Raw genomic sequence first — 27,982 nt, 5'->3', positions numbered from 1 at the left:
TTAGCTTCGCGTTTCTAGGTTTGCGAGGTAGTCACGGGAAATACAAATACTAGCACTCCAAGTTCAGATCAAACAACATTTCTCAACTTTTCTGAACCCCCTTTACAGCATCTACTGGAAAACTGTCCATTTAAATGCCGGTTTGATCAAGTAGGCTATTGCATAATAGGATAAATCAGACATCAGAATTAATAGTAGCCCACAGACAGGAAAGCCACAGTAATATTAAAGGCTAACGAATAGACTTTCGTGAGGGTGGATTTTCACAGCATTGTGATCATGGCGTCCAGTTAGTCTGACCAGGAATACAATAAACACTTCTTGAATTAAAAAAGTTCCAGAAAATGTTTTGCCTCAATCGTCATCTATTGAGAGTCCCTCACATAACTATTTTCTATTTTTGTGTATGTGAATGATAACTTGTTGACTAGCAATGTAGTAGAGGCCCCTGGCATCTTACTTTACTGAAAATCTCTGTGTTCATTTAAGAATTATGGTCCCCTCTTCCTTAAATCCCATAATCATTTGAGAGACTTCAAAGTCTGGGCCATAGTTCATACAAACAGGATTAACAATCCTAATTTTGTGCATCATCCAATGGCTTTGGTTTAGAACAGAAAAGATTAGTTCAGTAATAGAGTTCTCATGGGCTGATTTAAAGGGAGAGCAAGTGCTCCAAAAACCTGACAATTCCTTGTGAAATATTCGAGACTAAATACCAAGATTATAATTTAAAATTGTCAAAGTGATATTATCAGGTACCCATCATATTTACATCTGCCCTGAAAAGCAATCGCCCCCCTTCCTGATTTCCTCCATTAGATGCCATTTTTCCAGAGGAAAATACAGGTGCACCAATCATTACCTGAAAATATTAATCATCCGTGTAGAAGACTCCATCACAAGTATCCCAACTTTTGTTTTTAATATATTGTTGTATATATAGATGGCTCATTCATACATCAACCAAATGTTTGAGAACTTCATGATCAAGTCCAATTGTACATGCTTCAATGAAGTATTCAACCGTCTTTCAGTGCTTACAACACAACTTATGTCCAAATCGAAGACCAAGAGCTTTCCTCTTTTGTCCCAGGATCCCAGAGTGTAGCCATTTTGGTAGCAGTGATGACACCGATTATACAACATAACATCCTTACAGGTGACAACCAGCCACAACTAGAAGTCACCTGCAGTGTAATAAAGTTAGCGCCTGTCATTTTTTTAAATAATCGATTGATTTTTTTAAAAATTTGCAGTCTGATACAGAAGGCTAGGAGACCTGAACACTAAGAAAGTGCTAGTCATTAATTTACAGATATCAGGCATGGTGTAGAGCTATGACATGTATCCAATATGCTACATATGAATACACTTGCTTACACCTTCCAAATGCCTAAGGTCATTCCGCAAGGCTACAACAGAACCTTGGCTTATATACATAAACATGGCAATTTGTTAATGCAAAAAAATGTAGACAAACACTACTGCCATCGGTATAAATTTAAAGAGTGGTGTGCTAGACTATTCTCTGAAATTAAGCCTTTATACCCTATTGTCAATTTTGTATTTATTGGATTTTGCCCCCGGTTGGTTCATGAGGACAGAGAAAAAGAGCTGCCATTATGGTAACCCCTTCAAAATTTGGATTCCATAGGACGTTGTTGGGAGCTGCATTTTCCTCCTCCTTGCTTCATGTTCACAAATTCTCAAAGTTTTCCCAGCCATTGGTTGCATTTGGTTGCCTTCCCACATCTTCTGGTGCCATGTCCAAATTCATACAGTCCAGGTTGAAGAGTGAGTGAGAAGAACCAGCTCTGGAACCACTACTTGAGGGAACAACACAAGCTTTTTTTCACTTCACTACAATCAGTCAGAGTTAGAAAGGGAGAGGACAACTCAATTCATTCCTGGAGCGTTGCCTCCAAAATTGAAGTTGGTTGGCACCACTGGAGCTGTGAACTTGTATCCGCCGTGCTTCTCAATCATTTTCGACTCTGGAACATGAAAAATGAGTTCAATTATCATATCTATGACTGTTAAGCCCTCTGGTTCAATTCAAATGCACTTTTCCAACAGTTGAACATACCATGGGCAGCTCGCCTCTGGTCTGCGAGTGTGCCAATGTCTTGAAGTTGCTTTCCTTGTTCTTCGTCTAGAGTCTGGGTGAGCACTTGGTACCATGCTGGGTCTCGCGTCTGTATATCTGGAATAAGACCAGATAAAGGAAGATTAGCTTGTCAAATATATAGTTCTCACTAATCTAGCCTTTATTAAAGCAGAACATTTTACTCAGTCAAAGCAAGAGGCCAGGCAGCGGTTTACAGTACACAAAAATAAACCATATATAAACACTAGTTTCACAACAAATAATGAAGAATAAGAAAAAACATGCAAACCACAGAAATCAGAAATGATGGTCAGGGATTTCATCAGACTTATATTTAATTGGTAATGAGGAAAAGCAGACTCAAACTCAAACCTAAACCCGTCAACAAACCTACCAATTCCATTTTATACAATTTTTTAATACAATTAATTTGAGAACCACTGATCTAACAGGCAAGACAGTGCAGAGGACAGCCCAATATCCTTACTTTGCATGATGACCTTGAAGATCTGGTACTCATCCACCAGGTTGTCCTCGTCATCCACAGCAGTGGTGTAGCCCTCCAGGGCCGTCTCCTCTGCGTCGTCCTCTTCCCAGTCCTCATCGTCACCATCCTCGCCTGCCTGCTTGGCCAGCATCTCCAGGTACTCCTGGCCCTCCTCGTCAATGTCATCCTCATCACTTCCCAGCTCCGCTGCAGACCACCACAACCAGATGTCAACAGCCTATTCTTAGATTGCCAGCTCTGCTGGCTCCCCTCTCCAAATCAGCAGGTAGCATCCCAACCACTCCCCTCTCCCAATGAACGGCACTACAGTTCATTACACCCGTTATCCTGTCTTACCGTGGTCCTCTTCGTCCTCACCATCCTCATCGTCATCGTCTTCGTCGTTCTCGTGCTCTGCCCGGCAGGCGTACGCCCTCTTCAGGCCGTTGAACAGCAGGATGGCAGCGGGCACCAGCTGGCTGGCCACCTGGTTAATGGCCGGTGGCCGCTGCTCCAGGTCAATGAGCGCGCAGAGGCCCAGCACACACATCTTCCGGTCGTGGAGCCTGTAAGCCACAAACAAAGCTCAGTGTCAGCCCCGAGGCTCAAGCCCAGCAGCGCATCAAAACCCCCTGCAGCTGAGCAGTGACGTGTGCACTGCAGAGAGCAGCTGTGTGTCACATGGTGTGTCAGAACTATGCGCTCATTCGGAGTAGACCTCACGGCGGGTGACTCAGGAGGCACTCCTTAAATATTCAAAATCTGTCACAGACCACTAGAGAAATTACTGTTTAAAAAAAGAAAGGGGGGGAGGGAAATTAACCCAGTCTACACTAAATGTAAAATGCTGCTTTCATTATTTCCGGTTCTGTTCGGCATGAGCAGACGGGGCCTACCCCAGGAAACAGTCAATGTCCTTGAGCCACTGCGAGATGAAGTGGTTGGTGATGGGCTCGGTGTTGTTGGGGAAGCGCAGGTTCTCCAGTGTGTTGAGCAGCAGCTGCGGGCTGTAGTAGAGGGCGGCTATGGCCACCTGCAGGCACATCGTCCTCAGCTCGCTGGTCTTCACCTCCCGCGTCAGCCTCTCCAGTGCCGACGCCACAAACAGGGGCACCACCTGCAGGGGGCGGTGCAGCGCACTCAGACCCATACTCTCTAAAAACCAAGTGACATTACTGAACACGCTGAGACACAGACCTGCTCCCCCCGTGCAGACACACGAGGCCCAGTGCTCTCAAATCCATAACCACTCGCCCAGGTCACACAGTGCTTAGAGGCTCTTATTAGGATGTGTCCAAAGATGGTTTCCATAAAGATATTCAGTTCCCAAATCAGGCCAGTATAAAACTCTTGAAACCCAGGAACCATTGTGTAGCTCCCACATACTGTCAGTACATAAAATACAGGGGTTGAAAGCTCACAAGAACAGTTCACGAAGTGACACAACCTTTCCATGAAGGTGTGTGCATAACTTATGGTTATGAAGGCGTGTGGGCCTATTTATTTGGGTGCCTTGGTGCCCCACAACCTGGCCACCTCCAGATCCCACCAACAGTCTACCGGCCATGCAATCCCCTTTCGTTACCTACGCACTATTGTCTACGAAGAGTTACTAAATAAATGCTGGTTCTGAACTGATATCCCTGATTAAATAAAAGGTGAAAAAGTACCTGGTCAATGCCACGCCCTTTGCATTGTAGTATGATTACTTCCAAAAGCTTAGCTGCATGGCACTCTGGGTCCTCCCCTGGGTCGCCCGTCAGAACCTGCAATAAAGGAATAAGGTTATATAACCATTCAAAGGCTTTCCATGAAAAGTGACACCATACAAACCGGCAAACCGGCAAACACACAAGCCGTTACCTTCTTGCACATACTGTAGATCATCTCCAAATATTTGGTGTCAGATAGGAGCGTGTCGGTGTCCACGGTTACGTAGTTGTGCAGGAGAGGCATCATGTCTGTGAAACAAAAGAGAATCACCAACAAAGGACACACCGCCTTACACCTTGTACCCAAAGTTGTGCTGGAAATTCTCAGAGTAGGAAAGGGCAGGACGGACACAGTACCTGTGAAGTAGTCAAAGCCATCCTGCTGGAACACCTCAAACACCAATGGGAGGAGCTGCCACATCTGTGGGGACACCTGCTGACACGTCAGGCTGTGGGCCAGCGAGAGGATCTCCTCATAGAACTCTGGAAAAGCACACGCACCAGGGTAAGACCGAGCGCAATTCCAACAGCGACAAATCTGCGGAGGACCCGCAGAGAGGCTGGGAATGTGGCCAGAACTCACCCAAGACATGCTGCTGCAGCACAGTCCCTATCACCTGCAAACAGATGCCCTCCAACTGCTGGGTGATCTGAAACAGCAGAGTGCCAGGGTCATTCTGAGGGCAGCTTACAGGAACCAGCCACACAAAGACACAGTCACACCAAGAGAAAAGGCCCAATACAGCTAGGGTGCAAATATAATTTTGTATGTCAGTTAAATGCAAATAAAATAACTCTGTGAGAGAGAAAAAAAACAGAAAAAAAAACAGCTGTGAGTATAGGGTCTCTGACTCAGCGAGTACATTAGAGGGGGCCTAAGCTGTAGTGTTCCTGGTGTGGGGGTAGAAGATTCTAAATAGGGGAAGGAGGAAAAAAAAAAAAAAAAAAAAGAAAAGGTAACAAATGGCAAAAAGGGGGAAGGTTGCAAAGAGCAACACAGAAAGCTCTGACCACCAGGAGAACTGGAGCTCAGTGGAATGGAGCTCCACCAGCAAACTTGACAGCATACTGTGCTGTAAAAGTCCATGCTTCATTATGTCCTTTACATTATGTCATTTACATTTCTGTTCCACTGATTGCCCACTGCTTTTGGTGCCATAGCAAAGCCAGCGGGCGTCTCTACACAGGAAATTGGCTCACTACTGAGGGCAGGCGATTGAGTGCAGAGGGGCGTCACTATGAGGCAGGAAGTGCTGTGGAGATTGAGAAACAGGGTGGAGGAGAAAATTATCAGAGAGAAGACTGGGCGTCATACTGACCTCCTTATGATCCTCCACTACACTCAGGAGCGTGTCGATGGTGTTCAGGATTCCCATGGCGGTCACCGCTTTGTCATCGCCGCCCTCCTCCTCAGGACCCGTCTGGATCACCTGATTAAAGGTCATCGCCTGGGTGACGCAGCAGAAGAGGGAGAGACCATCCTCAGTGGACAAAACCAAGACTTGCAATAAAATCTCAGTCTCCGAGCCTGGGAGGCAGGCTGGGGCCAGGGGTCCCTGGGGTTGTCAAAGGACTCGTCGTAAAGCAAAATGGGAAATTAGTTTTCAACTTTGAAGTATCCATTGAAGTAGGGGTCTTCAGCCAGGTGATTATTTTAGAGACCCATAACCCCCTATGGACTAAGGCACCCTATAGAAAACCCATAGAAAGGTCTAGGAATCACAATGCACAGTCATGTGTCTTACAACCTTAAATTGTAACCTGGGTTAGCAGCTGCATCAGGGACAGGTGCTGATTGGACACTCACTAAATGCTGGGTCATCTCCACGGCGATGGGCGTGACCTCCTCGCTGTACTCGCAGATCATTTTCTGGATGACGTTGGTGAGGTCATCGTTTTCTGTTTCCCGGACAATGTGGAGAAGCGCCTGCATCACTGGCCTGATGAATGGCGTGATGTACTCCTTAGCTGAGAGAGAGAGAGAGAGAGAGGGAGAGGGAGAGGGAGAGAGCACAGAACAGACACTTTCAGACCATTATGCTGAGAATACAGCACCAGTGCTTCACCGCATGACTCACCCACATATGCATCTGGTCATCTCAGTTATCTGGACAGTAGCCACGTGGCTGTTAGGCGCATTTAAACTTTACCCAATTCCACAGTATAATCCTGTGGTTACACAGACATCCAGAGAATTACTGCATGGTTCTATCAAACTAACCTACTTCTACCACAGTACAGGCTGACTATGAAACCTCAGTGGTGGTGACGTGGTGGAATGGGACTTTTTGCAGTTCCAACTATGTGGATGGACAGATGCAACTCCGGTAAGTAGAAACAAACCATAATTTCATTTTGGCTGATCTGCCCATTTAATAAGAGCATTTCCTGAAGAAGCCCTCACAGGACAGAGGATGGGTACCTTTCTCCTGGTTGCTGATGAGCACTTGCAGGGCGATGGCCGCCTCCACTTTGACAGGCATCTCGTTGTCGTTGATGAGGCAGAGTCTGGTCAGCTCCAGGGCCGTCTGCAGGTTCTGGTCACTCTTGAACTTGACCTCGCAGAAATAGTGTAGGACCCAGCAAGCCTGGAGACACACGGAGGGGCATTAGCACTGCAGTTAAACAAGTTAATAAGAGGTGCCAGCAATGGGTTAACAGTGACACACTGGGAGGTGGAGAGAGAGGTGTAAGCAGAGGGGTAACAGTGCGATGTTATGTTAGGCCATATTAGGGCTTCATCTCACAGATGCCCCAAAAGATTTACATTGCTAATCTTCAAAGCAGCCAAAGCTTAAACCATTTTATACATTCTATGAGCCGGCCAATACAATCTTAAACGATAAAATGACGGGGCTTGGTGCTCAGCTACATTTCATATGAACATGAGCTCCTCACCCTGGCTCTCATGTAGCCCAGCTCACTGCTGAACAGGGGGAAGACGTGGTTCTGCAGCATGAACTCCATCTGGTCTTTGTAGATCTTTTTCTGTGAGGGAAATGAGCATCAGCATTACCCCAATGTGCCCCCAATAAAATCTCACCAGAAAGTGACGCATCATACGCTTGTGATGTCCAACATTTGGACAGGGAAATATCAATGTAATATGACACAAAAACCTAGCTGAAGTTCCTTTGAGTGACCTCAGGCAGAGTTTCACCTTCAGTAAGATTTCTGCCAGAGAGCCGATCATATGGAGAGCACCATCTTTCTTGCGTGGGTCAGCGGTGGGTTCGGTGAGGATCTGGTAGCAGAAGCCCATGGTCTTCTGCAGCACCTGAGATGCAAATTAACAAATACGCATTCAGATTTAGTAGGATGCCCAGGGCTCCCTAGATCTCAGGAGGCTGGTAAGTATTCAGCTTGTAGGAGAGTTTGGAGGCTGGTAAGGGTTAGGCTTGTAGGAGAGTTTGGAGGCTGGTCAGTGTGAGGCTTGTAGGAGAGTTTGGAGGCTGGTCAGTGTGAGGCTTGTAGGAGAGTTTGGAGGCTGGTCAACGTTAGGTTTGTAGGCTGGTAAGGGTTAGGCTTGTAGGAGAGTTTGGAGGCTGGTCAGGGTTAGGCTTGTAGGAGAGTTTGGAGGCTGGTCAGGGTTAGGCTTGTAGGAGAGTTTGGAGACTGGTCAGTGTGAGGCTTGTAGGAGAGTTTGGAGGCTGGTCAGTGTGAGGCTTGTAGGAGAGTTTGGAGGCTGGTCAGTGTGAGGCTTGTAGGAGAGTTTGGAGGCTGGTCAGTGTGAGGCTTGTAGGAGAGTTTGGAGGCTGATCAACGTTAGGCTTGTAGGAGAGTTTGGAGGCTGGTCAGTGGTAGGTACGTCTGTAAGACATCACAGGACCAGTACTATGATCTCCAGTGTCTCTGTGGCTGTGGGTGTGGCATGAGCACCGCGGTCCAGACTGTAAGACACAGACGGACCGCGGCACTGAACACGGACAGACACCGCGCACACCGGTCTCACCACAGCCAGGAAGCACAACAGAAATACAAGACCACACGAAACGCATAACATCGCACGTGTGAAATGAAAACGATAAGTCAAATACACTACCATGTAATTCAACTCACTATCAAAGCCATGAGAAGTCTACCTAAATGCCCCAAAATATCAGCTGTCATACTAATGTTATCACTGCATTACAATGTGTGTAGGGGGGGTCCACAGAGCATGGAAATCAATAGGAGGGGTGCAGTACAGATCGGGATACAGTAGAGTAATGACTGACTGGGGGCGGGTTAATGATCAGGATGCAGAGCCGTACTGAACGACTGACTGGGTGGGAGGCAAGACTGTGATATAGACCATTTAGATTGAGGGGGCTGTGACTAATGGGACAGGTGGGATTTACTAGGTTGTGGGGGAAGAGGTGATGGACGAGGCTGGCAGACTCACTTCTTTCCTCTTGTTGCAGGACGTGAAGAGCAGAGTCTGTGCCGCAGTGGTGGGAGAGATGAAGTCCTCAAACACGTCTGAGGGTGAGAAACCGAGACAGAACCCATAAACGCGAGGCGCCTCTGCTTGAGAAGCACTGAGCAGTTGCGCCTGCTGTCGGCTCCCAGTGGAGCCTCCTTAACAGCTCAGAGCCACCAAGACCGGTCGCTAGGGCACAGCCAAAGCATTCCTCCTGGATGACAAAGTAACTGCCACTCCCGTTCTCCCAGGAGCAAGCAGGCAGGAGCCAGACTACGAGATTAAGAGGCTGCGGGAGGTAATGCTGCTCTTTGATCCAAGTCCTTGCAATTCTGAAATGTCACATCAGTGGATTAGGAGTGTCATCATCCATTACGGCGAGTTTAGCGTTTCAAGTTACAAGTACAGAGTGTTTATGCTGAACCAATAGCGCGGCAGCCTGAGGCGGAGGGGGGCCGATTCGTATACGGCCAGGGGGGGCCGATTCCTATATGGCCAACTCCGTTTCTCAACACCTGCAATTTCAGGGTGCTCTGGTTTGCAGTCTCATATACATAAGCGTTGCAGAGCTAACAGAGCGACACATTCAACATTGTGAACTCATGAAAATAAGGAAGTAGAGGACGGAAACCAAACTCATCTGGCCTGCACAGGGTATGTGGCGTAAGGTCTTACCAAACTTCATGCGAATGTACTCGTAAGGATCCTCCTGCCAGAGCTCCTCGTCACTGTCTGTGTAGCACATAAGGGGGAAGACCACGTCCTGAATAATCCCCTAGAACCACAGACATGGTTTTGTTACAGCTCGGTCACCATATATATACAATACCAGCTACCAAATTTCATCAGAGGTAAAAAGAAGGCTGGTGTTAGGCTTGTAGGTGAGTTTGGAGGCAGGTCAACGTTAGGCTTGTAGGAGAGTTTGGAGGCTGGTCAGTGGTAGGTACGTCTGTAAGACATCACAGGACCAGTACTATGATCTCCAGTGTCTCTGTGGCTGTGGGTGTGGCATGAGCACCGCGGTCCAGACTGTAAGACACAGACGGATCGCGGCACTGAACACGGACAGACACCGCGCACACCGGTCACCGCACAGCCAGGAAACCACACACACTGTGGGTCGACAGCCCGAGAGGGCCGACTGCCACCAAATGCGAGGACGTTAATAACCAAAACCAACCAAGCAGGTAATTGTGCTGTCAGCATTTAATGGCCCCATGTTGACAGCCCACAGCTAAGCATGACCATTTCATCCACACAGTACAGTTTAGCATATTACAGATGAATAGAGCAGGGGTCATTAGAACAAACCAAGGAGGGGGTGGGTGTAATACTGCAGTGGCAGGGACAGCAGGATTCTGAGGCAGGTTAATGGACCCGTTTATTTACCCTTAATCCCTTTACATGCAGGGAGAGATGCAGGGAATGAGTATGCCAGGTCACCAAGAACACTTAAGGGACCCCTTTTCAAAGAGAACCAGGGATAAACCATCCTCACCTGGATATGCGGCTTGAGGTTCTTCCAGGTAATGGCGTGGGCGATGCCCTGGTTGATGTAGTTGACTGTCTGCTGCAGGACTCTGGGTGCTACATACTGTTTCTCCTTATACTGATAAAGGACCTTCAGCAGGACCTGCAGGGAGGGAGACCAGAGGCTGTGAGCTTCCATTCGGCATCCCAAAACCCCTGAAACCCAGCAACTACACCCACCTGCTGCGCTGACACAGCGTAGCCCTTGAGGAAGAGCTCAGCGAACTCGGTGTACTCTTTGGTGGTGTTCCCTGGACTGCCGTACCTGTGGGAAGCACAGTAGGGAGACGGTTACAGTGCATGCCAAGACACGCATTCCGTACTACAAGATGCTACCGAGAAGAGTTCCACAGCGTCACAAGCTTACAATCACACAGGTGAGCAACTTTCCAGGCCAAGCCACCAATTTCTGCCAAATTCTATTCTACCAGGGCAGGAATCCAGGACCAAACTACAGACATGGTGCCAAATGACACAATACACAGAGATATGTGATAAGCAAGCCAATTTAGACTGAAAGCATTCACACAGATTAAGCCACTTCCCACAATTAATGTCCCAAGACTTAGTCAAGGGTTAAGCTCACTACCCATCTAATAAACCAAATTTGTGGCTAGCAGGGAACGAGCTTGCATATTACCATTTTGTGCACCAGCCTAGTTTAGCCGCCACTGCACCACCGATTAAGAAACCCATTAACTAGTAGTCCATTGAGTCTAATCGCAATTTTTGCATCCAGCTGATAATGGCAGCCACGTTAGCTATCCCAAGAGCTGCTCAGCAGAATGTGTAGGTGTGTGTATGTTGAGGGGGGGGTGCTTGCCTCTCAAAGAGCCGGGCCAGGATGTGCAGAGCCCACTTCTTGCACTTCCACCAGGGGAGCTCTGGCCGATCAGCCTCGTCCACCTGCAGCGTCTCCTGCGGGGTGGGGGGGGAGAGGGGGGGGTGTGACACGGAGCCGCTTCATCTCCCGCCGCCCGAATACACTGTTCCAGCTCTCTCAGCTCACAGCTTCCACCCACGCCTATACACTATGCAGCTGCTGTATTCTGTGAGGATGTCATACTCGGTAATATTTGTTTCCGCAAAAATTTTTTTTGCCATTTATATATTAAATGAAAAATACATTGTCCAATTTAAAATGGTACCAGGACTAACAGGATGCTAAGGTTTTATTAAGATGAATTCCACAGCATGATTATACAGGGTTGTTACAGGCATAGCACCCCATCAGAAGGCAGTTTCCACTCAGCCCACTAACCAGCTTCTAATGAAACCTGGACTGGCTCAAACGGCTACGCATTGGAATGTTACCGTTCCATCCCGGAACACCTGAGCTATCGCCATAAACATCAGTATATTTCTCCAAGCAGCATCTTTGAGTTTCTTTTTCTGCACCAATTTACCTACTGGGGATCAATAAAGTAGAAGAAAGAATTTTTTTATTCTGCTCCAGCCAGACTGAAAGCATTTTTCAAAAAAATGCTTATATGGTCTGCTGGAAGCAGAGATACGTGCTGCCAACAGTAGTCAAACCAGTTACACCAGCAGGAATTTGACTGCGAGAGATCAGCCAACACCCTTCAGTAGTGGCAGCCCATGTGAAGACTGCCTTCACGGCCAGCCAGTGAACCGGTCCCCAAGCCCAACTACCTGCGGCACGTCTCTGTCCACCACCGTCTTCAGGATCTCCATCCACTCTGTCAGGTTCTGCCGATTAATCAGCTCCAGGGGCAGATTGTACTGGTGGGGGGGGTAAAGAATGAGGTCATTAATCCGAGCAGGCATTACAGACATCTCCTCAGAGCGGTGTGAGGAACAGGAGCTGGCAGACAGGGGCAATGCCATCTAACGGCTGAGCCTTTATAACCGGCCAGATGGTCATCGTTACCCATTCTCTGGCTCGCTCTCAGTGGGGGGGCACTGTGCTGCTATGTGCCGGACTCGCTTCAGCACACAAAATGCTAAAGCACTGTGCAGTGCAGCATGGGTTAAGAGGGGCTGCAGGTTCAAAGCAGACTAGTTCTCTGAACAAGCTGCTTAACCTGTATTACACACAAACTGTCAACGTAGTAAATGCAAGTACGAAGTACAGGTTACACAGAATGAGTGTAGTAACCAAATTAATATTAATTGTACCTCCACAGCCAAAGACTGCATATACTGCATAGACTCCCTAGTGCCTAGGCCACCAATTGAGGCACTTAACATCCTGTTCCCACAGGTTTAAGGACACAAAACTGTACAGAAGGCTCAATCAGGCTGGTGACCTTCAATAGAACTATAGATAATAGACTTTCTTTTTCCTGAAAATTATACAGAATCTACTATTAAAACCCAAATCCTCGGATTAGTCTGTCGAATGTAATCCAGCTTCGTTTCAGGGAATAATTAGCATACCTACATATTTGAAATTTAAGAAATGTAACATTTTCTTTTCACAAAAAAAGAAGAAAAAAAAATGAATTTAAAGTGAATGAAGTTACGTAGTTCAAGAACTTGACAGTTTCCGGAATTGAAGAACTACCAAAAATCTTGAAACTAACTTCCAGGAGGCCTGCTTAACCCAAGATAACCCCGTCTAACCCTGAGTGAAGCAGTTGATCTAGAAAGATGTTGTGTGGTGTCACGTCAGGCATATGTGCAGGCGTAGGCACCTGGAAGAGGGCATAGAGGATCTTGAAAATCTGCTTCTGGACCAAAACCGAGTCACTGGAGGGGTCAGGGAGCAGCTGGATGAAGCGGTCTTTGAGCATGGGCATGAAGATCTGCATGGCAGCCACCAAGGGGGTGCGTTCATCGGGCTTCTTGTACCTGCCAATTAAAATGCGGCATTTGAATTTGCATGGCCAGCCTCAGCCAATAACATCTCAGCCGGAAGGCCATGACCTCATTCAGTAGAATTAAAGTAGTCAAACCAAGATGTCAAGATTCCCATGAAAGAATTTGCTGAGAATAACACTACACAATAGGCTAGAGATGGCCAAACCTTGTCCTCCAAAGCCAGCCGTGATTTATTCTCTCCCAGGTAATTAACTAAATAATTAGACTAGGTTAGACCATCTTCACACCTGACTCAAGGAAAGGGAGGGTGGAAAACCAGCGGTTTTTGGCCCTTGAGGACCAAGAAGAGGCAGTGAAGTTGCTTGGGGTTGGTGAAAGGCTCTTACTCGTAGTTCTTGACCAGCTGGTAGAGGCAGAGCAGGATGCCCAGCCAGCCGGCGCTGTTGTCAGACTGCAGGTAGAAGCCGATCTTGTCCACGATGGCCGTCCACTTGCCGGGGTAGTCGTGCTTGATCATGTGGTGGATGCACGTGGTCAGCTGCACTCTGCGCGCGACGGCGGAAAAGAGCGGGTTAGAGAGACTTCACTTCACACCGTCTGACCGTGTACGGTACGGTAACGGTACGGCTGACGGGCACAGCGGTGCCGGGCAGCGGTTGGCTCGGCGTCTCACCGGATGCGCTCGGGCGAGTGGATGATGGCCTCCACGATGTTGTCCCTGATGAACTGCCGGTCCTCGTCCGGGATGTGGCAGGAGGGCTGCTCTCCGCTGGCGACCTCGGCCTCGTTCCAATACTGCGTCACCATGTTCTTCAGGTAGATCACACCTGGAGGGGGAGGGGAGCGTTAGTGGAAGGCAGGGCTCGGCAGGAGGTCACGGTCAGCGGGAGGCCTGCCTTTAAAGCCCGTAAATAGTGTGCATGGCTCAGCAATGCCACCACTGTCGGGGTTCATTAGTGTTACTCATCTTCTGTTAAATATTCATCCCCACCTCCCCCCGCTGCCTCAGCTCCGATTTCGCCCTCATCATGCTGGGGGGGGGAGGCCTGTATATTATTTTAACATGGCGCAAAAGCACAGCGTGCTGTAGCCCTGGGGGTCTGAATGTGGAGGGAGGTTGTGAGTTATGCTCCGCAGGCCACAGCAGGAGCTGCCAGTGACTCATTCTCCCAAACAAACGGGAGCGCTGACGGAGACAAATGATCCTGCTCCGGTGTGACAGGAGGGCCTCTATCCCACAATGCACTTCACCCCTGTAACAGTCGGCCACCAGCACGTCTCCAGTCATAACACAATGTTCACATTCTGACCTTGAGCACACACCAACCTTTTGTACATCAACAGGACACTAGTTCAGCAGCTTTATGATAGATGGCCCTGGGCCCTCAACTCAAATTTGTGCTTAGGCATTGTAAGCGTTTACAATGAACACTTTTTCACAGTATGTTCCACTTCAGGCTGTGCGAGGAGCACAATGGGGCATGCATGCCTAAGTAAATAATAACAGAACTTGCCACCATTTCACAAGCACAGCAATGACGCCAAGTGCCTAAGAGACTCACGTGCCTGATGACGGTACTCCTCGGGGGGGGGGGGGTCTAACCAAGAGGCAGCTGCAGTTTCACTTTAAATCATCACAGCTCGCCTTTCTCCATCTCTACCACAATAAGGCAACGATCCTCACAGTTTAAAAAAGTGCGACAGCCATTGCCAATGCAACGGAGGGGTGTGTCACGCATTTCTCACAGATCACACTCTGGCATGTGAAAGCAGGTACTGAAATATGCCTTCATAATGAAGTGGAGGAAGCACAGCGAGGCAATGGAATGCACTTAGAGGCCAGCTGCCTCCCTGCCCTGGTCTGCGTGTCTGTCTGGCATAACGCCGCAAACGTGTCCCCTGGACTACAGGAGCGCGCTCCAGATATGAGGGCCGAACCTCGACTTCTTGATGAAGAGGATCTTGCCCTTAATCTTGCGCGGGGTACGTAATGCTGCTTATTGTCTAAATGGTAACATTTTGAGAGTGAATGTTAAGACCATTCAGCCAGGCGGGCAGTGAATTCCACTCCAGTCACAGTCAAGTAAGAGCCTGCCTCACATTCTGGCTTCACGGATCCTTCGCCCTTTAGTTACTCTCACAGTCTTTAAATCACAGGGTGCTGGACAAATCAATTCAACAAACGACTTCTCCAGGTCTGTTTCAGCAGCGGCTCCGTCGGCCCGCACACGCTGTGCTGCTATTCCAGGAAAGAGGAAGTGAGCCAAAAGTGGGGGAATGAGGCTGGCTGGGCCGGGGGAATGAGGCTGGCTGGGCCGGGGGTGCCCACCAGCAAACGGCTTTATGCACCATTCCCCGAACCCTCAGTTCAGTGTAGTCCTGCACATCCATTTACAATGCAGTAAATTCACATATCACAGATGCAGCCGTTCCAGTGTAGCTTGCCCCAAGCATTATTATATATTAGGCAAAATTGACTCAGCGGCTGCTGTAGTGGCAATTTCTTTGCCGATTCAGCATTAGGCCTAAATTTTCCATAAATGAAGGGTATTGCTGACAAGTAACATGCCACGCATTCTTCTTCTGTGGTGCTCTGAGCCACTGGAGGTGCAGCCCAGTTTATATGGAGAGCCCATTGCTCAGGCGGTGTCAAAATAAGGTTAAGCAATGGAAACTAAGGCAGAAAGCACCTTCCCCGCAGCGAACATATGAGGCAATGGGCCGCCGAAGCCTTTCTGGGAAGACCTCCAGTAACCCCGCCTGTCCCCTGTCGTTGGGTATCGGGTTCCCCCACGACGCTAACGGTTCAACTTACCATGACGACGCTCATTCACAGAGAGTCGGTGGGGGGGGGGTGCTCGAGGGGTCAGAGCAGCCTCCTCTCCAACCGACACTGCAGCGTGCTCCAAACTCAATCTGGCCCAATTGGAATCAGATGCACACTTTGCAGGCGGACTGACGGTAGGCAGTCATGGGATGGGGGGGGGGGGTCTGCTTGTGGAAAAGTTCCGTGCGAGTCTGACACGCATTTGATTTGCGGTGAGAAGCATCCGACGGAGTTACTCAACAGCGCATTTATGTTCTGAGTTCAGCTCTCTCACACTAACACAGGATTCTGTCAACATTGCAGGAACAGCGCAGGGATGACACAAGCAGAGATGCAACGGAGAGGCTGAAAGAACGGGACGCTAAGTGGGTATGGCAGAATGCTTTAGCTCGGTCTTCTACACTGCTCGCATGCTCAGCCATAGAATCAAGGGAATAGTGCAATGCAGACCATTACTAAGGCCTTTCATGAAACATTTCATAACCAAAGACCATCACGAACTCTACCGTTATTCAGCTGGGGGCTTGAGCGCTAAAAGGCCGTCCAGACCAGGTCTAATTTTAGGACTAGTGCATATTCCTGCCAACACGTCTCATGGCTAAACCCACTCTTCTTGGCCCACTGTGGGACATCTCGTAGGCACAGTACTTGCATGTCACGCATATTCGATACACTCCACTATCTTAGACATGATTCAACGGTCGCTGTGAATGAAACCAAGATACATTTCATTTAAAATCTAGATGCCCAAGTGCTCCATGACAGGCAACTACAACTGCAAGAATATAGCAGGTCTTCTGAAGATGGTGAACAACAGACTGCTCAGTCCAGCAACTGTTCCATCTACAGCCCCATTCACACTGATGCACCAGATCACCCAAATACAAAGAATAAAACAGACATACATACATACATAGAAGGGCGGCCTGTAGCGTAGTGGTTAAGGTAAATGACCGGGACACGCAAGGTTGGTGGTTCTAATCCCGGTGTATCCACAATAAGATCCGCACAGCTGTTGGCCCTGAAACCTGCATTACTCCAGGGGAGGATTGTCTCCTGCTTGTCTCAGTCTAATCAACGCAACGTCGCTCTGGATAAGAGCGTCTGCCAAATGCCAATAATGTAATGCAACATGCACATATGAAGACACACAGAAACACAGCAGTGCTAGCACACTAAAAAAACAACAAACAGGCACAAATCAAGCAACACACACACATCAATACTGGAATATCACACACATTTGACTTCTAAAACACAGCATACATCTTTCCCCAATAATGCAATGTGTCACCGCATCAGTCAGCTCTGCAAGGCTCTGGTTCACTCCTCCCAGCCCAGAGGCAACACTCCCGGCTAGCAGAGGACTAACACAGTGTACCAGAGAACTGTGCTGACTGAGACACTAGCCCTCCCAAAAAAAAATGGCCATGGAAAACTAGGGGGACAAAGAATGCCAGGGTACCCAAGCACACACAGGGGAAAAGGGGAAACTGGAATATTCCACACCACAGAGGTATGGTGGACAAAATGGGAGTTCCTGAAAAAACTGCTGGAAGTTTAGCCTGGAGGCTGAGCCACACACAGGAAACCAGCAGATGAGCTCAGCTCCAGAGCAGCAGAATAGCTGTGACATGACACAGTGGCTTCGGGAGGCTGAGAGATGACGAGCACCCGGTCCCCCTCCCCCTCTCAGTCCCTGCTGCGGCTGGGAGGCGGGCCCTCACCTGCTTGTCTGACGGGCAGATCCAGCTGTTCGGACATGGTGACCTGCAGCAGCGTCGAAACAAAGTTCACTTGGGTGTGTCCCTGTCAACAAAGGCAGAGTAAAAATGGGTTAGCAATCCCTACAGCACATATGGAGCCCAGGATTCCGATTCTGCACCCTGCTGCTGTTATGTAGAAGCAAAGGGAACCTCATGAAGTCTCACGTACATGGAGCAATCAACAACACAATGCAGTTTAGACTATTTGCAGATTCTCCTCCCCCCCCGTTATGGTACATCACCAGCATCCGCTCAAAACAGGGTTGTTTTTTTAAGTTTTTTTCCCCCTTCTCTCTTCACATATTGCTTACATGCTAAAATGTAATTGATGGGCCTTTATAATATAAACACTATATTAGGACATCTAGGTTGGTCCTATGAGAATATTTTTTGGTGGCCATATGAAGATTAAGTGTCTTGAGGAAGCCTTACATCTAGCATGTGCAGCCAAAGACTCCAATTAAGATGTCAGAATACTGATCAAACCATGAACTGAGCTACTGTAGCCAATATGCCTGTGGTCTTCTATGAAAACATGGACTTGAAATGAACATGAAATGGATTTCAAAGCCCTACAAATCCACACCACAATCTGTGGCAAGTCATTCATTTCAATGACCAGCTCAAACTACTGCCATAAGAAAGACACCCAGGGAGAGAATGAAAGTCCAAGTACACATGTTTCCATGTAAAGTACTTTTCACATTGCTCTTAGCAGCAGTGCCTTTTATATAAATCAAACAACCCGCATTGATAAAGCTGAAGTCTGGCATGGGAAAATATGCATTCTACCTACACTCCACCAAACAGATTCCATACCACATTCCATATCTCATTTCTCTCAACTTCCTCCAGCAACCAACCAAAGGGTATGTCCCAGCAACTCACTGGGACATAGCCTCCAGTTCAACCTTCCTGCATTTTACGTGGAAGTGACAGCATGAGAAACAATTGGCCGCCCCTACTGAATGAGGGAGGAGTTTGGGCTGGAACGCAGTGTGATTGGTGGAATGTCGTGCCCTCGGCAGACGTGCCAGCACAGACCAAACTGAGCCTGTCTTGCACACAGCCTGGAGCCCTGTCAGCACAGAACAATCTGAACCCGTCCTGCATACAGACTGGAGCCCTGCCAGCACAGAACAATCTGAACCCGTCCTGCATACAGACTGGAGCCCTGTCAGCACAGAACAATCTGAACCCGTCCTGCATACAGACTGGAGCCCTGTCAGCACAGAACAATGTGAACCCGTCCTGCATACAGACTGGAGCCCTGTCAGCACAGAACAATCTGAACCCGTCCTGCATACAGACTGGAGCCCTGTCAGCACAGAACAATCTGAACCCGTCCTGCATACAGACTGGAGCCCTGCCAGTCAGTGAGCCTGCCCACCTAAGCCAGAGCACCCTGACACCCCCCACCCCCGCCAAAATTCACTGTCCGTTTTAACAGCAGGGAATCAAGGGCTCATACAACAGCTGATATGCCAGGGTAAATGGCTGAACCCAGCAACCCCATTTCAAACCACTGGATTTACATTAAGTGATGGGACACTCAAGAAACATGGGCCTCTGGATTTTGGAACATTATATCAAGTGTGCACGTCTTTGTCTTTCATAGCTACACTCACCACAAAATAACATCACTGACAAACGGCTCATGCGTTTTACTGCCCAAAGTCCTACATTACACTGAATCAGCCCGAGGATGGACTCATCGCAGCTGCATTTACCAGCAAACACAACCTGTCCCTGGATAACACACGTGACTCAGGCTCACAAGGGCCTAAACCCACAAATCAGTCCAAATGAACACTCATCCAACCCTAGAATATCTGCCTCATAACCTTGGATGACCCCACCCACACAGACTTCACTTACACACTGTCAACAGCTCTTGTAATATTTCCAGTCCGTTTGCTGCAAGTAATTTACATGATTAAAATATGATATTTTTCATGTGCTTCAGCACACTCACACCTGCCCAATTAAAAGCTAACCAGAAATGCTCAATGGCAATTAGTCATTGCTAATTAATTGCTTAATACAACCTATTATTGCCGATAATTATCCTGACATTATTGCTTAATGCACTTAAACAATACTTTTTTTTTTTTTACACTCATCGGTGACGTGACGTTAAGTCAGGCCAACTCAACCTTAGACATACTTGTTGCCTGGAGCGCGCATGCATTGGTAGGTAACTTAGATCATTGCACTGCAAAGAGCCTTCGTAGTTACATTAACGTCATTTGTAAAAACGCTCTGTGATTATTCTTTTTTGAGTGCTATATTAAAGTCAGAGATCAAATTGTCACTTTGGAGAAAAACAAAGTTACGACAAATGTCACCTTTTAGATTATACACCGCTGGTTAATGATTTCGTGCTGTATATCTAGCTGCCAGGCAACTTCATTTAAGTGAAACACTCGCTGATGATTCAATCGCTCTTCTGGTCCAACACGTCGCTCTGTACGACTTGGCAATTCTACCACGCATTGTGTAGCTAGATGTGTGTGGTTACTTTGACTTCTGCATAAAACACTAACGTTACATTTGACAATATAAAATAAATATCGGAAGCTCGTCAAACTGCTCATAACATAGAACGAAAACGTTGACCACGTTTGCTGCCGCAACGTGTCAAATCAAGAGAAACCTGCGCACTAGCAACATTTGCCAGGAGGGGAAAATGTTTTAACTTAGTGAACTTGTTGACCTTCCGTTTTCGCACATATAGCTAGCGAGCTATCAATGGCAACCAACTTGTCGTCATGCTAGCTACAACACCCAAAGGATCCTTATACTCCCAACTACCAGACAGATAAGCAGCGACTAGATTTCTGTGCTTTAATTGTGAATGTCTAACATTCGCCAGACAACGCGTGACACAATCAAGAATAGCTAACATTAGATCGCTGGCTAACTAGTTGCACAGGACCACAAACGTTAAGGTAGCTAAGCAGTTATCTACAAAGGCCACTCAGAGTTTCCATGGGAACTACACAAGCTGGTAAAGTTGCTAGCTAGTACCAATTAGCAAGTTTTAATTCCAATTTACCAACTACCGCCGTATCTCTGCCAATAGACAGGTTAGTTTACGCTATAACGTTAGCTGGATTGTGATTAATTGGAAGAATCTGCTACTCTACTTAATTTAGCTTGCGGCTACAACAATACGAGGATCATATACGAGACGAAAACGCATTTCATAAACGATCCGACAATCCTCCACCGATGCATATAATTTCAAGAAAGTGCTAGCCAGCTAACAGCTAGCGCTAGTTAGCTTACGTGACACGTGAGGCAGTCTGATCCACATATAACTTTGTTTATTTTCACATAAGCGTTAGATTGGCAAGCAATACAATAAAACAAGAACCACATGCACATCTAATTAACGTTATGTAATGCTGTTGATAAGCTCTTTGTAGCTGGCGAGCTACTACCGAACATACTAAAACGATAGAAATCTATCCAGCTAGCTAGCTACTAACGAGCTAACCTAGCTAGTTAGCGCAACCTTTCCACGCGACAGTGTACGCTTGTGTACGGCACAAGTTGAAGCACTTCTTGTCAACAGCGTCAAATAGTGTTAGCTAACAGTGCCAAAAATCAGTACATATTTTACTTTTGTAATGATGTAATGATTTTTGAATGGCTAGCTGCCTGAATAACAATGACACTTGATCGGTCTCGGTGGACTCTCAGTATCCCACAATCACAAGCTGAACTCCATGCTCGTATTCCTACCGAAAAAGGCCTGATACACCAGCCCCAGTCAACTTTAGCAAGCTAGCTACCTCGTTCAGCTGTCTCTCCGCGGCCTCACGCAAGTTCGGGTCCATGGTTCCCCGAAGGGCCTCAATCAAGGAGTTGGGATCCATGTCTTGGACTGTGTTATGGTTCGGTTTCGATAGGTTCACTGAACTATGAAGTCCCAGTCGATGCGCACATGGACGCGCTGCTCCACAGCTACCGGCGCGAAAGGAAGAGGCGAACTGAGTACCCGGATAGAACAGCGCCAATTTCTCCTCAAGAAACTTCCGCTTCTAACGCAAAGAACTATCGGCATTGTAGTTTCAAACACGGTTTTTATTTTTTTTGAGAAATTCTACAATTACAGCTATGATTTATGATTTATGTCTAAATATTTGACAACAATATTATGACATTAATTGGTATAGTTAAATTATTATGAGTAAAAATCGATACAAGTATTTACTGTCAAAGAAAAAAAAGTATAACAATTATATGACCAAATGACATGTCTGTTAAATGATAGCGCTGCACTCACTCCAATACCCCTACTGCCAAAGGCGAATAATACGCCATTCTTCTACCCTTCCCATTGACTGGAATCTTTACCTTCAGCACTGAATGGAAATCAAACTGTGACCATATTACCAGAATAGGTTCAAAACCAGACATTTCAGGTCTGTCCCAAAAAATGTAGATGCCATTGTACTTGTGATTTGCAATGAGTGAAGAGGGGGAATTCATAATTTCACTTGAAACATCTGGGTGGCATTAATGATCAAAATGTGCCAGGATTCTTGCATCATTCAGCCTTCTTAGAATTTACATGCCTCATATCCTCTTTGATAAAAAACCAAGGTCAAGAAAAGAGCTTCTGGTGCTTTTAGTGTGCTAATCATTTAATGAGGGAGCAAACTTGATACGGCATCATACGCCAGCATTGATTACCTGATGGCTGGCCATTATTATTGTGCCAGTCTGTGGGATTCTGTAGCAACAGTCCCTTCAAAAAGTATGGGAACAGCAAGGTAAATTCCTTTGTTTTTACTATACACTGAAGACAATTGAGTTTGAGGTGAAAAGATGTACAGGAGATGACAGCTCAGAATTTTTGCTTTTATTTCCTGGTATTTTTATCTAGTCTTTTGCTCACCTATATTTTGGGTGGTTTGATACCAAAGGTGCTATGCTCTATGTAGTTTAACACATTTAGGTGTCAATACCAGGAAAACTCTTGTCTCGTGTTCATCTTTTTAGCTCAACCCCAAATGTATTCACAGTGTTGCAAAATGGAGCAATATAAAATAAATTTTAAAAAAGGAGTGAGTCAGCATAATGAATCTGAGCTTGATTTCAAGACACTGCGTTGTCATGTTTCAAATGCTTCTTGTAAGTGTCCACTTGTAGTTCATGGGATCCCAGTTTCCCAGTTACTATGACACAGGCTGTCATATTAACTCCTGTGTGATCATGGAGTGTAATGGATAGAGAACACTGAGTTTTTCAATCCCAGGTGTCGCCTATACCCGCCATTGTACGATATAACCTCCATCAATAATTTATCCATGGAGTCAGGATGTGTCACTCCTCAAAAAAAAACCGATACTTAACTGCTCCAATGCTAAGAACTACAGACGTGTATCTGTTCTTTAATTCTCAAACGTGTTGTTGCCAATCTCTCATAGAACCTAGTTAACCTTAATCAGTCATGATTCAAGCCAGCCCACTCAACTGAGACTGCTCACCTTGCTGTGACAGAGGCACTTCACACAGCCCAGGTTGCATTCTCCTTAACCTGACAGAGGCCATTGACATGGTTAACCACAGTTAACCACCACTCCTAGACACCCCCTCAGACATTGGGATTGGAGATAACAATTCACATAGGGGCAGTCCTTTATGTAGGAGAAGTACTATCTAGTTTCCTGGGGAGGGTCACCATGCCCTCTCCCCTGGAGTCCCCCAGGAATTAGTTTTGGCCCCTCTCCTATTCTCACTTGATACAAATCCTTGGATCATTACTTTCCACTAGGGATGGGCATGGTTAATTGATTAACCAGTTTACCGAAATGGACACTTGACCGAAATGGCCAAGTCTTAAATGGTTAACAGTTATAGCGGTAGCTATAATAACTATTATAATTGTTTCTGAGGGTGTTCTATATTTAGATTGGAGTTGTGGGTAGCCTACAGCAGTGGGGTAGTAGAATTGACATGATTATGGCACCACCAACTTGAAAATGCAATGGAGTATGGGAGATCGGGGATGGTTGTGACAACAGCCCACACCACATTTCCTGAAATAATGCTCCTGTTGTGCAGTAATATATCCAATTAATGTGCTAATACTGATGTTTATTGTTTTGGCTGTGGTGCAGCCTATTGCAGCATGTTTATACAGCCTATTATGGAACTTCTAAAAATAGATTTTTAATCGGTTAATTGATTAAATGTCATCAGTTAACCAAAACATGGTTCCCTCTTTCAAGTTGAAGAAGGCATCTCAGCCTGCCTGACTGACATCTCCCATTGGATGTTCTCCACCACCTCAAGCTACACCTGGACAAAACTGAACTGCTATTTTTCCTTGGAAAATCATGTCCACTTTAATTCACTTTAATTCTCCCTCACCATGAACAACAACTGGTGTCTCCTGAAAATAGCAGCAAGAATCTCAGCCTAGTGATCCTTGACAACAAGATGTCCTATAGAATTGCAAAGAGAGGGAATTTTCCTGGAATTATGGGAATGTTCAATCTTACTGAGTGACACCATACCAATTTGAATCAGAGGAGGATTACTCAGATTCTCCAGAGAAAACTAGCTGTGGTTGAGATAGATACAATGGGTCTCATTCATGAAACGTTAGTAAGTCTATGTGCAGATTTGCACATAAACGTCCACGCTACTAAAAACCTACTCCGGATTCATGAACGCCGCGGGAAACTCGGATCTGATCGTAAACTCGTGTGTATGATCATGAATGCCAATCCATCGTAAAGTGAAAGCGCGCTCCCGGTAATCAGCAATTAGCATAAATCCCCGCCCATGAATAGACAATGATTGCCATATAAGGAGGTGTAGACGCATCCAGTCATCATGGCGCAAACAAGGAAAGAGAGAGAAAGAAAGAAAAAAATAAGAATAAAAATAAAATAAAATAAAATTTCCGAAATAAATATATTTTATTGAGTAAAAAATGTTTTATTTTCTTCTATCAGTAGTGGTGTTGTGACAGGGACAGGCAAAGCCAAGGCCTGGAAGGAGGTGACAGATGCTGTTAATGTTGCCTCTGTAGACAATAGAACCATATCCGAGGTTAAACGTAAATGGTTTGACATGAAACTGAAGGCAAAGAAACGCATAAGCGCACAAAAAAAACAAGCATCAGCCACAGGAGGAGGAGGCTCACAGGCACAAATATCACCTGCTGACGAGCGCATCGCTGGCATTATTGGGGAGACCTCTCTCTTAGGAATTATACCGGACGGAGACACCGACATGCCTCCACTGGAGACAACATCAAACCCAGATGGTAAGGTGATAATTGTTGTGTCATAATACATTCTGAATACCATCACTGATAGCTTAGTGGTTAGTGTAGTTTAACCTAGGTCGTACAGTCCCACCAAACAAACAACATTTGTGGGGGTTTCTCTTCGGATTGAATGAAGTGGAAACGGGAAACCAGTAATGTTATATTGTGCGATATGGTGCGTAATGGATATCAGTGTCGGAATGTAGAGCTATTTAACATTCATTTCAAGAAAGGATACGGATAGCGTATAGCCCACTGCAGTTTTGTATGCATCGTCTTCAAATTATTTGAATCTTAATAGCCTAAAGCTCTGTTTTATACTCTACAGCTCCAAACAACTCTTCAAGGGTTCTGAATTTCTGTATGTTTACACTAGGACTCGGAACTGTACTGTCCTCTCAGGTCCACTTTTGCACGTGTTCTTGTGTTTGATTTGCACTTTGTTGTACGTCGCTCTGGATAAGAGCGTCTGCTAAATGCCACGTAATGTAACGTAATGTAATGTAAAAATAAGTCAGTCTGCAGCCAACGTAAATTAAAGATTTTTCAAATAAGATTTATTTAATGTTTCTTTCAAATTAAAAAAGAGCCACACATAAAATGAAAAAAAAACAAACGTTGTGTCATATTTCTAGCTGGCGAGTGCTCCTCCCATGATGTGGCTCCACCACCTGCTGCCGCCGCTGCTGCTCCTGCTGCACCCAGGTACCGACGCCGAAGAGGTGATCCGGCTGTCCTTACGGATGAGGTCCTGAGGAATCAAGAAAGTTTACTTACAGCAGTCAACCAAATCAACACGTCCCTCCAAGAAATTAACACCAGCTTGAAGGAAATCTGCAAGGCACTTTTGCGTCCTCAACAATAAAGTGTTATGTTGTCAGTATTGTGTGATGTCTGTGTTTATCCTGGGAAAACACTTATTTACGACAAGATAATCAAGCTACTCTCTTTTACTCTGATAATTAAATATAGCCTATTTGTATACATTTTAAAGAGCATGACCTGAAAATGAACTGAGGTAGCCTACTGAAACAGGATGTTGTATATAAATATAAAACAAAATACAAATGAAACTAACTTTTTGCAAAGCTTGTCGGCCTGAAATGTGCACAGCTTATTCAGTCTTAGCAACACTTACCTTAAAATTGCTCTACAAGTCGCTGGCGTGTCTGTATAGCAGCCGCATTTCGAGGCCCAAGAGCTGGTTCCGGAGGCAGTCGTTCGTCTGCATTGGGGACTTCAGGCAGGGGAAGGCCCTGTTTAATGGCCACATTGTGCAGGACACAGCAGGCTAATATTATTTTGCACACCTTCACGGGTGCATAAAGAAGGGTACCACCTTTATTGTCCAGGCAGATCTATCTTGCCTTCAAGACCCCGTTTGTGCGCTCCACAACGGCCTGAGTAGCAGCATGTGCTTCACAGATCAGTTGCACATTAACGGAATGAAAGTTTTTCCGGTTTATGTAAGCAAATGCATCACGAAGAATGTGTAATCTATTGAGTTGATTTTCATAGATAATTCACAATCATGAACCTAATCTGGATCTTAAACCTGCTAATTGCCAACTAATTTAACTAAATGTATTATATTTTTAATTGTCATGTTCATATCACGTGTTTCAAAGGCATTTGCGTATTGTTTACATAACAGAGCGCAATATGAATAAAAACGTAAATTTCCAATAGTGACAAGCATTATTTATGTGCATTCTTGAATTTACACAAGCACTACGCGTGGTCAGCAGCAGGTGTAGATTTTGTTAGTAGCTACGAAAAGATCGGAGCTACTAAAATATTGATGAATGCCAAAAACCCGTAAATTTCCCTCTACTCGCATTTTACACACAAATTCGTTCAGCTCACGTTTCATGAATGAGACCCAATATATATACATATTTAAATTAAATAAATGCCAATAATAAAGGTGGTGCAACCTGTTAATAATGATTATTTTAGCAATGCCAGTTAAGCATGCTGTTTTTAACAATGCCAAACAAGGCAAAAAGCATGTCTTTCTGCAATGGACAAAAGCGATTAGAAGCAGCATATCAATGCATTCAGCCTATTGGTTAATTTAAATAAATTATAAATGTAAGTATTTTCTGTGACAAACACCAAGCCTTAATTATTGCTTGGCTCCAATCATGAATTAATATTTAGTATTAATAATCTGTTGATTTCTTGAAGTTGAAATAGTGTGATTTTTGTTGCAAAGATTATTTGAAGTTATTTTAAGATTCGGAGCCTCTGTCTCTGTCTCGCTTTTTCCATGGTTTACGCCTGCTATTTAGAGGCGGATAAATTTTGTGCACAAATCGACCCCCCTTAATTGCGTGATCTTTAGTAAACCGACCGGAATACATAATCAGCCACACTTAGAATATCTCCAGCCTTAAATGCATATGCATTAAGGAAAGAAGCGCAGCTTGCGATGACTCGCCTAGATAACACGCATAATGCAGTTCTAGACCCATGCGCCAGTTTGATACATACAACACGTGTTTCCTGGGCAGAATGCGTCACATGACATACAGGTGACACAGGCTACTATTTTCATGACACAGTGGCACAACTGAGGGTTCAGAGTGGTGACCACCACCATTACATTCTTTGGGGAGAACTCTGTATATTCTTGTTCTTTATTTAATATGCTTTTTGTTGAACTGCATTTGAGAAATGAAAAATACAAATAAATGTGTTCACATTGTCTTCAACCAGAGTCATGTTTTTTGACATTTCTTAGAACCCATGGTTTTCTCCACAACAATGTGTGCAATGCATTTTCAGTGACTCTTCAAGTAGGTCCAATACATAAACACATACAAACAATTCATGAAAAATATTGTGATAAGGATACGTTCCCAAAATTCCCTCAAAATTCCCTCTGAATTCCTTAGGAAGTGAACATTTCCTGGAAATGTACAACTCTAACCATCACCCAATGAAAATTTGCACAGCACAATATTTGGGGGATCAAAACTTTTTTCACAAGTTTTTCATGACCCAAGCTCTGTCATCTCCAGACAAGACAACAGCAACTCCTTCCTTGCTGGTCTTCCTGCATCTT

The 27,982-nt window shown here is 45.8% G+C and overlaps 1 protein-coding gene and 2 non-coding genes across 3 annotated transcripts; all 3 read right to left on the bottom strand.

The window, feature by feature from the left end:
• Positions 1 to 899: 899 nt before the first annotated feature.
• LOC133130638 (importin-7-like) lies at positions 900 to 21,631 on the bottom strand. The gene is made up of 25 exons (XM_061245350.1): positions 21,419 to 21,631; positions 17,580 to 17,661; positions 13,699 to 13,852; positions 13,412 to 13,570; positions 12,899 to 13,055; positions 11,895 to 11,984; positions 11,065 to 11,159; positions 10,422 to 10,506; positions 10,210 to 10,344; positions 9,387 to 9,486; positions 8,694 to 8,770; positions 7,470 to 7,586; positions 7,208 to 7,297; positions 6,732 to 6,897; positions 6,117 to 6,277; positions 5,629 to 5,757; positions 4,893 to 4,959; positions 4,667 to 4,792; positions 4,461 to 4,558; positions 4,268 to 4,363; positions 3,494 to 3,714; positions 2,955 to 3,163; positions 2,598 to 2,804; positions 2,090 to 2,206; positions 900 to 1,997 (listed from the first exon to the last, which is right to left on the bottom strand). Exons 1-25 carry the CDS (start codon positions 21,500 to 21,502, stop codon positions 1,900 to 1,902), a joined length of 3,120 nt encoding a protein of 1,039 aa, XP_061101334.1. The 5' UTR covers positions 21,503 to 21,631; the 3' UTR covers positions 900 to 1,899.
• Positions 8,079 to 8,260, bottom strand: LOC133131760 (small nucleolar RNA SNORA23). Its single transcript, XR_009709055.1, has one exon. It is a non-coding gene; the product is annotated as a small nucleolar RNA SNORA23 (small nucleolar RNA).
• Positions 9,620 to 9,801, bottom strand: LOC133131761 (small nucleolar RNA SNORA23). The gene has a single exon (XR_009709056.1). It is a non-coding gene; the product is annotated as a small nucleolar RNA SNORA23 (small nucleolar RNA).
• Positions 21,632 to 27,982: the final 6,351 nt, after the last annotated feature.

Source organism: Conger conger, chromosome 6 (assembly GCF_963514075.1).
Source record: "Conger conger chromosome 6, fConCon1.1, whole genome shotgun sequence".
Lineage (NCBI taxonomy): Eukaryota > Metazoa > Chordata > Actinopteri > Anguilliformes > Congridae > Conger > Conger conger.
This window is presented reverse-complemented; position numbering and strand designations above follow the sequence as displayed.

Bases quoted from the DNA above. Each gene is read 5' to 3' on its own strand.
- LOC133130638 (XM_061245350.1), bottom strand. From the start codon at position 21,502: ATGGATCCCAACTCCTTGATTGAGGCCCTTCGGGGAACCATGGACCCG. The intron at 11,160-11,894 runs GTAGTTGGGCTT...CCCACCCCGCAG, and splicing joins TGGACAGAGACGTGCCGCAG to GAGACGCTGCAGGTGGACGA. The intron at 9,487-10,209 runs GTGAGGATGGTT...CTGTGGTTCTAG, and splicing joins ACCTCAAGCCGCATATCCAG to GGGATTATTCAGGACGTGGT.